At 38.9% G+C, this 13,472-nt stretch overlaps 1 protein-coding gene across 1 annotated transcript in view; it reads left to right on the top strand.

Annotated features, from left to right (window-relative positions):
- LOC111146666 (carbonic anhydrase 13) overlaps positions 1 to 13,038 on the top strand; it is a 32,759-nt gene extending 19,721 nt beyond the window's left edge. Inside the window, exons 6-7 of the mRNA XM_022502312.1 lie at positions 414 to 569; positions 11,386 to 13,038. Coding sequence (XP_022358020.1) covers positions 414 to 569; positions 11,386 to 11,505 — 276 coding nt within the window. The 3' untranslated portion in view covers positions 11,506 to 13,038. The remainder of the gene's footprint in view (positions 1 to 413; positions 570 to 11,385) is intronic.
- The last annotated feature ends 434 nt before the right edge of the window (positions 13,039 to 13,472 follow it).

The following is a 13,472-nucleotide window of genomic DNA, read 5'->3' as shown; positions in this document are numbered from 1 at the left end:
GCAGGTTTGGAATATACTTGATCAATAGAGCAGAATCAACCTATTACCATTTGCCTTTTGAAAATTATGAAAGGGGGTCTTAAATTACCTAAAATCATTACTAACAAAACTATGCATGATTAGTTTCTGGTATTGGAGTGTTGCATAATCAGCATCTAAAACTTGCAACACACTTTAAACAAATCTTGTGTTCTTAAATAAATCTAGGGAATGTGCTACTTCATCTAACATTTTTAGGTTAAGACAGAAACTTTTTTTTAAGATACAAAGGCAGATACTAAATAATTCCACAAATTAAAGAATTCTAGCACAAAGGTCTTTCATTGGATGCTTTTTTTTTTTTTTTTTTTTTTTTTGAGGGCGGTGTCAAACTCTCCCGTTATAATTTGTGGGAATTCTCTTTTCTCTACCAGGGTAAACAAACTCGATTCACAAATTTTGACCCATTATCTCTGCTTCCTCCATCCTGGGACTACTGGACATATCCTGGTTCCCTAACAGTCCCACCTCTTCTTGAGAGTGTCACGTGGATTGTTTTAAAACAACCTATAAATATCAGCTCTCGACAGGTATGTCATTTCTTCAAGGTTGATCCTGATTTACTAGAGGAGAACTGGATCAAAACTTAAAAAAAATCCTGCCCTTAATTTCTGGGACATGATGAAGCCTGTGTTTTCCCTTCATTAATCAGATAGGTAGTTGGACTGGGTAAAACTCATGTCCCTTTCTTATTTGACCTTCTGTGATTAGATGATTTCTCTCCCTGTTCTTTGAAATGTACAGACACTGAGGAAGGTGACTTTAAAGGCTATACTTGTTTTCTTTTATGGGCTGAGATATAAGCAGGCTGGTAGATAAACAGGAAAATTAGGAGAAAGGCTATTCTTAAAAGGGGACTTTCTTCTTTTCGACCTCAGTCCTGAGACCTGTTCCTCCTACAGATGATGTCGCAGTCAGAAAGTGAGCGGTGTGGGGCACTTGGGTGGCTCAGTGGGTTAAGCCTCTGCCTTCGGCTCAGGTCATGATCCCAGGGTCCTGGGATCGAGCCCCGCATTGGGCTCTCTACTCAGCAGGGAGCCTGCTTCCCCTCTCTCTCCGCCTGCTTCCCCTCTCTCTCCACCTGCCTCTCTGCCTACTTGTGATCTCTGTCAAATAAATAAATAAATAAAAAAATCCTAAAAAAAAAAAAGAAAAAAGAAAAAGAAAGTGAGCAGTGACACAGCAGTGGGTTTCTTGGCTTTTGCAGACAGAACTTTTGTGGGGCTGTTTGAGGGGCTGCCAGCATTTCCTGAGATGCTGTTGGCTGCCTACCTGGGCTGTTTTAGTGAAGACAATGCCTCACTTGTTTTTCTGATAAATGTATGGAGTCCCCACGAGAAGCCAAGCCGTCTGCAGACTCAGGCTGGCTTGGATGCCCAGAAACTCGGCTTGGGTCTATGACCTGTGTGACTGACCTACCAGACAGGTGGATGTGATGTCTTCTGCGGATGTTGTGCTGAGTCGGTTTTCTTTGCTGTTTCCTTTTCCTTTCCTTTAAATTACTTGCACACCATCTTAGCAAGAACACAGGCTGGTAACTTTTGTAGGTAATCTGTTCTGGGCTTGCCCACCTGCCTAGCTGTTTATGTTTAACCCCCAAAGACTAGAGCTCGTTCACCTTTGCCAAGGTCATGTCAGGTAACATTTTTCCTTGGCGTGTTGAACACATCCAACTTCTGTTGGCCTTATCTTTAGGATTAAAGCCAAATAATAATCTGGGACATATAGATCAAAACATTTTGTAAAAGTGTGGATTGAAGTTCAGAGCTTGACAGACATGGAAATTCCTGTGACTTTTTCCCTCATGAATAAGGTGCCTCGTGTCATGAGAAAAAGGACCTGTCACTGATCCAGTGGCTTTACTAACAGAGTAAATTTTTCTTTCCTCCATGTGTTAAACTGTTCACTTTTACATTCCTTTCTTAAATTTGAACAGGGTAAGGGTAACAATTAATAAATTATATCATCAAGGTGGTAATAATAAGAGTTCATGTTTTTCCTCATATTTCAAGGATATTTTTATCTCTTAAAGCCAGTTGGAAATTAACTTTTTAAAATCCACTTGCCATTTAGAACAGAATATATCAAAATATATAATTTAGTTCCTTAAAATACTTAAAGCTCTTAATCAAAAATGACCCTCTGTAAGTTTAGGAATTATGCTTGCCTAGCTGTGGTTTCACTACTGTATCTAATTTGAGGCTCAGTTAATTAAAAATAATTATTAATGTGGTTTTTATAAGGTAGAGTATATAAAATAATAACTATATTTTAGAGCTTTAGTATGATTGATAATTCACTGAGATCTACTTAAATTCACATACATATACTCTAACATGAATACTTTTAGACATTTTCATTTTTAAAAAATATTTTATTTATTTATTTGAGACAGAGAGAGAATGAAAGAGCACAGTAGGGGGCTGGGCAGAGACAGAGGGAGAACCAGACTTCCTGCTGAGCAGGGACCTGGACATGGCCCATCTCAGAACCCCAAAATCATGACTTAAGTTGGAGGCAGACTCTTAACTATCTGAGACATTTAGGCAGGTGCCCCAGACATTTTCATTTTTAATCAGATGGAAATGATTATCTGAATAATAATCCAAATTATTTTAATATGATATTATGGTGATTTTAAGAGTTAAAGAGTGAAGCAAAAGATATTTCAGAAGTCCAATCCCAGTCTAACCATGAGAAAAACATCAGACAAAGCCCAGCTGAGGGAGGTTCTGCAAAATAGCCGGTCAGTACTCCTCAAAACTGTCGAGGTTATCAAAAGCAAGGCAAATCTGAGAAATTGTCGTCATCAAGAAATGCTCAAGGAAATATGATTACTGAATGCAGTGTTCTTTCCTGGTGGGAACTGGAACAGGAAAAGACATTAAGTAAAAACAAAGGAAATCTTAATAAAGAATGGACTTCAGTTAGTGAGAATATATTAACACTGGTTCACCAATTGTGAATAATGTACCACGCTAATGTAAGAGATTCGTAATAGGGCACATGGAGTGTGGGGCTTATGAGAACTATTTGTACTGTCTTTGCAATAATCCTGTAAATCTAGAACTATTCTAAAATAATAAGGTTATTAAGAAAATCTAAAACATGAAAGGGTTGAGATGATCATTCAGTGTTTATCTCTTTTATATAAAGTGAAATGAATGTGTCTTTCGAGTATACCACTTAATTAAGAATTACTTTCTGAAAGATAATTTCTAATCCCAATTTTGACTGCTCTTTATTTTTGAAGTCCCTGAAACACATTGTTTTGTGTATTTTCCAATTCTACCATATAATGTCACTAGCTATGAAGATTAAATTCCTTTTTTTGGTTAGTTAGTGCCAATTTTTTTTCCTAGGTTTTTCTCTGCTGCTATTTCTTGCCCAGTCACTGTTTGACCAGAAGGGCAAACACATGGTTTTCATTTTCTTTTATTTGATTCAAGCCCATTTTACTTCCCAGAGTCATTTATTGGAATGCTTAATTTAATGCCAGATCAGTAAACAGATATGCTGTTTTCAGATAGTTTTGGTAATAGATCTGTCATTCTCTTTGGAAGGCTAGCTGTTCTGCTAAGTTTCTTTGGGTTATCCTGAATTATCTAACTGGGCTCTCTGCTGAATTCAATGTGCGAAATACTTGGTTTTAATTCTATGCTCTTTTGAAAAAAAAAAAATTCTCTTTGTCTTTTGTTATGAGATTGCCATAAAGTAAAATTCATGAGTTTAATGTGCAGTTGATGGTTTCTGTTATCGTATATTACCATGCAGCAACCACTAGATCAAGATATAAAATAGATCCCTCTGCCAAAGTATTACCTTATGCTTCTTTGCATTCCACCTCCTTCCTCACCCATGGCCCTGGGCAGTCTCTGAGATGCTGCCATGAGGATTCTGCCTTTTCTAGAATTTTATTTAAATGGAATCATACAGTATGTAGATTTTTGTGTTTGACTTCTTTTACTTAGCATAATGTTTTTGAGTTTCACTGACAATTTTTGTTACTGAGGAATATTCTATATTCCTAGAATATTCATATTCTATGATATATAACCTTACTTTAAATTTATTCATATTCTACGATATACCACCTTTTAAAAAAATCTGTTTACCACTCGATGGATATTTGGGTTGCTTCCAGTTTGGGGCTATTCTGAATAACAGCTGTACATATTTGGAAGTTAGGGGTAATTGACTCGTACAATTTTGTGTGGACACATATTTTCATGTTCTGTGGCCACTTACACATTTAACTGTATAAGGTACGGCCATATTGTCCTTGAATGTGGCTGTTCCATCTTCCATTGTTATCAGCAATAACATTAGAAAGGGTATTTCTGCTTACTGTGGTTGCTCTTATCTTGCCCATCTGTATCCCTCAGAGATTTCTAAGTTCTTCCACATCCTTGTCAGCACTTGGTGTTGTCAGTCTTTTGAATTTTGGCCATTCTAGTGGGTATATGTGATTTTTCAAATTTGCATTTATCTGGTGCCTAGTAACATTCAGCTTTTTTTCAGGTGCTTGTTGGCTGTGCACATATCTTCTTTTGTGAAATATCTGTTGAAATCATTTTTTCCTTTTTAAATTGGGTGTTTGTGTTTTTATTATTGAATTGCAAAGATTCTGTATACAATTAGGATAATGCCCTTTTTAAAATACATGCTTTCTGGTGATTCACAGACCTGTACCCCTGGGGCTAGTAGTACATTATATGTTTATAAAAAAAAATTAAAAATTATTAAAAAAATACATGTTTTGCCAAATTTTTCTCCTAGTCTGTTAGTTGCCTTTTTTTTTTTAACTATGTCTTTTGAAGAGCAAACTTTCTTATTCTTGATGTAGTCCATTTTTATCAGTTTATCCGTTATAGTTTGTGCTTTTGGTGTCCTGTTTTAAGAAATCTTTGCCTAACTATATACCACAGATGTTTTTTTTTCATACTCTAAGTAATAGTTGTAGCTCTCACATTTCATGATGATTTGACACTTTTAGGTATGCTGTGCCCCATTTTCTCTTTCCTTTCCTTCTGATATTTCAATTACACATATATTTAACCTTTTAATATCATCTAAGAGATCCTCAAGATGCTATTTTAAAAGATATTTTTTATTTAAATCCAATTTAATTAACATGTAGTATATTATTAGTTTCAGAAGTAGAGGTCAGTGTTTCATCAGTTGCATGTAACCCAGCGCTCATCACACCACGTGCCTCCCTTTATGCCCATCACCCACTTACCCCCCCCTCCAGCAACCCTCAGTTTGTTTCCTATAGGTAGGAGTCTCTTATGGTTTTTCTCCCACTCTCATTTCACCAAGACTAATTTTTAGATAATTTTTTAAAATCTCTGTTCTTCACTATGGATAATTTCTATTGATCTATATTCAAGTTCATTTGTTCTTTCCTCTGTCATGTCAATTTGACTGTTAAGTCTATCCAGGTAATTTTTTGTTTCAGAAATTCTCTATTTTAGTTCTAAATTTTCTATTTTCTTCCTTTTTATTATATTTATTTTTCTGCTGAGACTTCCCACTACTCTGCATTAAAGATGCTTTGTTTAATATACAAACCTCAGGAAGTTAAGGTAGTCATTCAAAACAACAACAACAACAACAACAACCCTGTGGGTGCCTAAGTGGCTCAGTGGGTTAAGCGTCTGCCTGTCAGCTCAAGTCAGGATCTCAGCGTCCTGGAATCAAGTCCCGCATCAGGCTCCCTGCTCAGTGGGAGTCTGCTTCTCTCTCTTCCTCTGCCCTTCCTGCTGCTTGTGCTCTCTTGCTTTCACACGTGCTCTCTCTCTCACATAAATAAATAAAATCTTTAATTAAAAAAAAAAAAAAACCAAAACCAAACAAAAAACCCTTGTAAGTTCCTAATTTGGTTCATCTTGGGTCAGACTGTTGATGTTTCTTTTTTTGAGAATGTGTTCCATTTTCTTGCTTCTTTGTTAAGTAATTTTTAATAGTATTCTAGGTGTGATGAACATGAAGTGGTAGAGATTCTGGATTTGGTTATTTTTTTCTGATGAATATTATTTACCTTGTGTGAGTAGGTAATTTTTTTTTTTTTTTTTTTTTTTTTTTTTGGGCAGCACTTAAACTTCAAATTTTTTTTTTTGTGCAGCAGCTCTGGTCTCAGTACAGCCGTGTGTGGTTCTTGGGTATAGAGTTTGAGGATCCTCTCCCTGCCTCTGCTGCAGCTTTGTGCACCTTGCAGACTCTACTCAGCTCAGGTGAAAAGCTGGGAGAGATAGGAACTCACTTGTAGAGTTCCCATCTGCCCTTCACGTGAGCACAAACTACCCACCCGAGTCCCTCTGCTTCTCTTTACTCTCTAGGACCTGTGACTTGTCGCTTTTTTGTATTTACGTCTGGGTTTTAGAGTTTTCTACAAGGAGGTTGTCTGTAGGATCTTAGTCCAACAGATCTGGAAGCAACACCTAATGTCCTTTTAAAATAGTAAAATGCCGGGGCGCCTGGGTGGCTCAGTGGGTTAAAGCCTCTGCCTTCGGCTCAGGTCATGATCCCAGAGTCCTGGGATCGAGCCCCGCATCGGGCTCTCCGCTCAGCAGGGAGCCTGCTTCCTTCCCTCTCTCTCTGCCCGCCTCTCTGCCTACTTGTGATCTCTGTCAAATAAATTAAAAAAAAATTAAAATAGTAAAATGCCATATTATGTAATTAATGATAGTGATCTAGGAATGCTCTTCTTAACTTCTGCATCTTTAGACTAAATGGGAAATGGGGAAAGAATTCATTCACTTGAACATTAATTTTGACTTATATTTTTAAAAACTGTATAATTAGCTTTGAAATTAAAGTTCTAAATTATAGGAGAGTGCAAGTCAATTCTAGAATTATTTAATAATTGCTAACTCTTGCAAAGCATAATGCAAAAGATACAAAGAAGTGTTAAAAATGTCCCTTGTCCTCAAGTAGTTTATAATCTAATAGACAAAATAAAATAAATGGGTAAAAAACAGTAACACAGTAGCTGTGCTTGATATGTAAGAGAAATAAGGTGTAAAGGGAGTTCAACGGTGGGGAGACTATTTTATTGGAGAAATCAGGAAAAGACTTCTTGAAAGAGCTGATATCTGGGCTAGGAAAAGGGTGGTGACTGGTTGGAGGTAGTAAAGGAAAAGGAGCAGTTTCAAGAAAGGATACCATAACTAAAGGCAAGAAAAGGAGGTGCAGAAAATGTGGGCGCCTTTGTACCTAAGGTTCTCAGACTTCAGTGTATGCAACAGTCACCTGGGGAAGCTTGTCAAAAATGTGAATCCTTGGGCGTTATCAGAAATTCTCACACAGAACGTCTGGAGGTGAGGATCAGTAACTTGAAGTTTTAAGAATCTCCCCAAAGTCTCTTCATTCAGGTACTCTGGGACCACCCTTCGCAAAACTGGCTCCGAGTAGGCCCCGGGTGTGGTTGTAATCGGAGACAATCTAGTTAGTCGGCCCCCGGTGGTTCCAGAAGCCAGGCTAACTAGTTTGTTTGGGAAGCCTTATTAGAGTTAGACATGTTACCTATTTTAGAGATTGATTTTGAAGTGTTTACACCTGAAAGGACATGATATTCAGGATTTGTTTCAAAGTAATCCAGTGTGGGCCTGAGGGGAGGCGGGAAGAGAGGGAGAGTGTGGATGCAGTGAAGGTGCTTGTGTGTTAATGACGGGCGAAGCTGGGTGCTGAGTGTGTGGTGGCTTACGCAGCTGCTCTTTCTAGCTTTATGTGTGTCTGAAAGTTTCCATAATAAAGAGTTAATGAAAAGAGATTAGGGGAAAATAGAAATAAAAGATAGAGATGCAATGTAGTGCTGTGGTTAGTGTAAGACTTATTTGCCGGATGGCTTCTTTACTGAAACTTCTTAGCTGTCCCTCAGGTGCTTCATCTTTAAAATGGGGATACGAGGTGTGTGTGAGGGGACTTGGTGCCATACCTGGCCCACCATGTTCTGTAAGGGAGATTTTACTTTTATTATCCAGCTTTGGGAGGGAGTGGAGAACTATTAGACTTTTAAGCTCTAGGGTGACATAAGCAAAGCGATTTACAAAACATTAGAAAAGGTATTTCTGCTTACTGGGGTTGCTCTATAAGGACGTTAAAATTTCAGTATTAGAGCCAAGAAAACCAGCAAAACAGATCACACCCTCCTCAGCCTTCAGGCTCATCTGGGGAGACTCCTGCCAGGACTCGTATAGATGATATCAGCCCTCGTGACAGAGTGGCAGATTTTTCTGTCTGCAAGGAGCCCAGGGGCCCAGAGAGCAGCGAGACTGGTAAGGGCCAGCCTGCGGTGTGCAGTTGGAGGTTAGTGCGGTGGTGGAGGACGCCAGAGCCAAGAGAAGCAGATCTGAGCAGGGACTGGCAGACGCAGCACTACGTAGCCGGACTGAGTGATTGGGAGGGAGATCCAGAGCCAGAAAGGGAAGGAGTTTGGTGAGACATCAGGAGAGGCTCAATGAATCTCACCAAAATGTACAGACAGGTCAGAGAAAGAACTAGAGAAATTCCAGTGAGGTTAAGGTGTTACAGAGGTAGGGAGCCATGAGCAACTTGCAGAGGACTCAAAGGAGGGTGGGAGGGGCGCCTGGGTGGCTCAGTTAGTTAAGCATCTGCCTTTGGCTCAGGTCACAGTCCTGGGGTCCTGGGAATCCCTGCCCCTTTCCCTGCTCCTTCTCTCTCTCTCTCCCCTGCCCCTACCCCTGCTCTCCCTTTCTCTTTCTCAAATAAATAAATAAAATCTTTTTTTTTTAAGATTTTTTTTTATTTATTTTACAAAGAGAGATTCAAAATAAGCAGAGAGAAAAGGAAAGGGGAGGGGAAGGGAAGCAGGCTCCCTGCTGAGCAGAGAGCCCGATGCGGGGCTTGATCCCAGGACCCCCGGGATCATGACCTGAGCCGAAGGCAGAGGCTTAACCCACTGAGCCACCCAGGTGCCCCAATAAATAAAATCTGAAAGACAAAACAAAACAAAACAAAAGACAACCTCTTCAGAGGAATGGGCAGTGTCACTGGGAGGTGAGCTGTTCTTGCTGAGGTCAGCAAGCTGGTGCCCTGATTCAGGCCTTGGGATTCCTGCACAGCCATCGGGAGAGGCCATTCTGGACAGACCTGATCCCCATGATCTGCAGAAGGCTGAGTGTTTTCCCTGTGGCTCTACAGGTTAGATTTTATTTACCTCCACTGCTTGGCTCTCCCAGAGAATTATTCAAGTCTCATCTGGCTCTAGCTATAATCCAGTCTAATGAAATATGAATAATAGTAGGTTGTAAATATTTGTCTTATCTTGCCCATCTATACCCCTCAAAGTATCACCTGTGGAAAGACATGGCTGCTTGTATATGATGCATGAACCTGTCTCTGTGGAGTGTGCTGACAGACCGTTGCCTGCTAGTTATGGAGGACCTCCATCACCTCTGCCTCCCCTCCTGGCTAGTACTGTACAAGAAATATTTTAGGCTTCAACTAAATGGTGATGATGGAAATGTAATAGATGTGTCCTAGTGTGAATTTTTAAAAAAGATTTATTTATTTACATGAGAGAGAGAGAGATCACAAGCAGGGGAGGGGTAGAGGGAGAAGCAGACTCCCCAGTGAGCAGGAGCCTGATGCGGGACTTGATCCCAGGACCCTGGGATCATGACCTGAGGTGAAAGCAGATGCTTAACCAACTGAGCCACCCAGATATCCCTATCTTAGTGTGAATTTGCTTGATTCTGCAATTAAATGACTAGCACAGATTAGAGAATGGAGACTTTTTTTTTAAGATTTTTTTGTTGTTGTTGTTGGAGAAAGAGCAGAAGCAGGGGAAGCGGCAGGCAGAGGGAGAAGCTCCTTACTGAGCTGGGAGCCCAATGCAGGACTTTTATTCTCAATAATTTAATAATTTGTCTTTGCTCAAGCGAAATAGGAAAAGAAACATCAGAAACGTAGTTGAGTTAATTGGTAATGCATTTTTGGTGAACATTTTCAGGAAAGTAGAATTATTCAGCTAGTTTACCCAGTCTTCATTTTACTACTATAGACCGGTGCTAAATCTTGATAAATAGTATTAACTCACCAAGGAATTGTTAAATAATTTATATAACATGCTTAGAGTAGAAAACTTCAGCAATTAAAAATAGTAGTGTAGGGGCACCTGGGTGGCTCAGTGGGTTGAGCCTCTGCCTTCGGTTCGGGTCATGATCTCAGGATCCTGGGATCGAGCCCCACGTCGGGCTCTCTGCTCAGTGGGGAGCCTGCTTCCTCCTCTCTCTCTGCCTGCCTCTCTGCCTACTTGTGATCTCTCTCTCTCTGTCAAACAAATAAATAAAATCTTTAAAAAAATAGTAGTGTAGATTTATGTTTATTGACATACAAAGATATATAGGATATCTATTAAGTAAAAAAATAAGGTTTCAAAAGAGCATGATAGTTGAGCCATTTTTATAATAAAAATTGTATGTGCATTCACGTGTTTGTGTATATAAAAACATCTGGAAGGGTATACTCCATAATGTTAACTGTGATTATATCTTGTGATGTGATTACTAGTAATTTCTATTTTCTTCTTGATACTTTGTGTGTTGTATGGAGTTTGTAAGACAAGTCAGCATTTTTTTTGTAATAAGAAAATTTAAGCCCTTTTGATGAGAAATATGCCTGTATCACTGGAATTGCATTTAAACATTATCAGAGGTTGAACAATCCAAGCGTTTACCATAGTTAGCTGTTCAAGGCTCAAGTATGGTGAGAGCAAAATCATTGCTTAAGGAAAACAGTACTTAAAAGCTCAATATTCTATAGGATGAACACCACAAGGTTGCCATGAAAATTGAGGTTCTGTGGTACTAGAGTACTAGTACGTGTTTGGTATGATTCCAATATTACCTATTGAGAACATATAATCCAATGCTTCACTTTATTGATGAGGTAACTGAAGACCAGCACCCAAGGTCACCCAACTGGTCATGCCAGACCAGGGACTGGGACCTATTTCTGGAAGCCAGTACAGTGACCTTTCCATGGTCCTGTTTTGCCTTTGTAGGTGACATTCTCTGAATCCTAGACATGTCCTCTTTGAACCACATTCTAACTGTTTCCTCATATTACTTCTATCCTCAGATGAAGAGTGCTTATGTACTTAATTTTTTGAACCCACAGGTATTTGTATAGTGGTGAGAACTTAGCAGAAGTGGTGTTTTCTTATATATATGACTCATAATTTAGAACAGTTTTACTGTAATATATTTTAGTTCCTGGTAGAGGAAAGGTTATATGTTTCATAACTTTCAGTGGAGGGCAGTTCACCAACCTGGGTGTGACCTTCTGTGCCGAAGCCAACACTGTTCTTTTCTTCAACAGCTGGCCACATTCCGCACTCTCCTCTGCACGGCGGAGGGCGAGGCAGCGGCTTTTTTGTTGAGCAATCACCGCCCACCACAGCCTCTGAAGGGCCGAAAAGTAAGAGCCTCTTTCCATTAAAAATTGTCACCAGCTGACCACCCCGAACAGGTCCGTGAAGAGAAGACAAAACACAAAAATCCCTCCTAACAGCTCTTTCCTAGAATTCTGATTAACGGGTACCATTTTGCTCTGAGCTTCAACACCACAAGGAAGATCAGATCGCTGTAATCAAGCTAACTTAACTCATCCATCTCATATTTGCACTCATGGGTATTCAAACAGTAAACATTGTTTGATGTGTGTTGAGATCGACGACATGCATCTACTTCAACCTGCGTGAAAACATGGCAGGCGTTGCAAAACCTCTGAGTCCATTAAAAATATTCCCTTGCCCTAGAGTTTGAATCGGCCATATCTCTCAGTAATGTTTGGTCAAAAAATTAAAATCTTCTCCAGAATGATAAGATTGTGATATCTTTTTCTACACGAGTGAGCCTGCTTAATGTCTTGGTATCATTACAATTCATAAAAAGTTGATGATATTTCCTTTTAAAATGAATTTTTTTTCTGATTACGTTGTTGATCCCCATTGCACGGTACCTTTAATTAGATGAACAATATGAGCGTGGTTGGGGGTGGGATATAATCCTCACTGGGTCTACTCCATAGCTCAAAATTAACCCATCCAGTTTTGTTGGGAATCCCTCAGGATATCAGTGACTGTATAAACTTTAATGAATTGTGCCCTATATCACATTCATGCAGTAATGTTAATGATAAACAGGTTAATAATTGACTAGATGCATTGGTTTAAAACTAACAGATTGGAAGGTACCAGGCAAGTGGAGAAGCCCAAGGGCCTGATGGATAGGTTGCTTACTTTTTCCCTGTGTTTTGTCAACAGAACAGGGATCAATCCTGTGTAGGTCACTGTTCTGCCAAGTGGTGGAAAATATTTACTTGGGTCTCATATAAACATACAATCCATCCATAAACCCTCCAACCCATTTCCATGGCAAAGCCCATCTCCCCTTTTATGCACGTCCCTTAATCTCAAAAGTAATTTTGTAAGTTGGCTCTTGGTAATTCATTTTAACCTATAGTCCCTAGTGTATTTCTGTTTGTTTTTGGTGAAGGGGGTGGTGAATGTCCTTTTGCTCTTGCTGGTGAAAGTGCCGTGACACTATTAACCACATATAAGACTTGAACATACGGTACACGTCTGTCATCTGAGAGAAGTTTAGCCGAGTTTCCTTGATTTTTGTTAATTTGTTTCAGACACTATTCCTCCTCTGGATGTAGATTTTGATAATTCAAATTATTCTGCCATAGTCTTCTTGATAGGATAGCTGAGTATCAGTAAATTGTGTAATAATGCTGTACTCAGTTGCAGAAGATAAGCTCCTGAAGTCTAATGCTGATACCTTGGTCGTTTTTGTTTTCTCTCACAGCATCTAGCTTAAGTCTTGCAGGAGATGGCCATCTAGTAATTATTTAATGAACTGAATGTTTTAAAATGTTTTTATTTGATATTTGATATCTTCGGTGATTATCTTTCTGCTTGTAATTAAATGCACTATCAGTAAAATAAATAAATTTATCTCTTAAAAATGCTTTTTTTAAATGCAAGTAAAATAAATTTATCTCTTAAAAATGCTTTCTTCTGAAAGGTATAATTATTAAATCTACTTGTGTAACCAGATGTTTTAATGGTTTTAAAAATACCAGTGTTGAATGGAAGGGTGTTTCTTTAGTTTGGGAAGGCATGTTGAACTATCCTGGTGGGAGAAAGAAGTCTGTTTCCTCAGAGAAAGTACATTGTTCTTTTGGAAGGGTAGTGTAATGAGGATTGTAATTACTTTGTGTGAGAGTTATTACTTTGTAATTTATGGTTTCTGCTACAGTATTGCATCGGTCTGTGCTACAAATTGGACTTTAGTAGACTAGAAATGTCTACACAGCACTGATTCTCTTGAAGACTGTTAATTTATCTATCTCATAGGGGCGAAAGATCTAAGTATATGCTGCAGTTGTTATCTCTTAAA

The sequence above is a fragment of the Enhydra lutris genome, unplaced genomic scaffold (assembly GCF_002288905.1).
Source record: "Enhydra lutris kenyoni isolate GAN:26980312 unplaced genomic scaffold, ASM228890v2 scaffoldscaffold14, whole genome shotgun sequence".
NCBI classification, from domain to species: domain Eukaryota; kingdom Metazoa; phylum Chordata; class Mammalia; order Carnivora; family Mustelidae; genus Enhydra; species Enhydra lutris.
The sequence above is the reverse complement of the archived record's forward strand: the minus strand, read 5'-3'. Positions and strand labels throughout refer to the sequence as shown.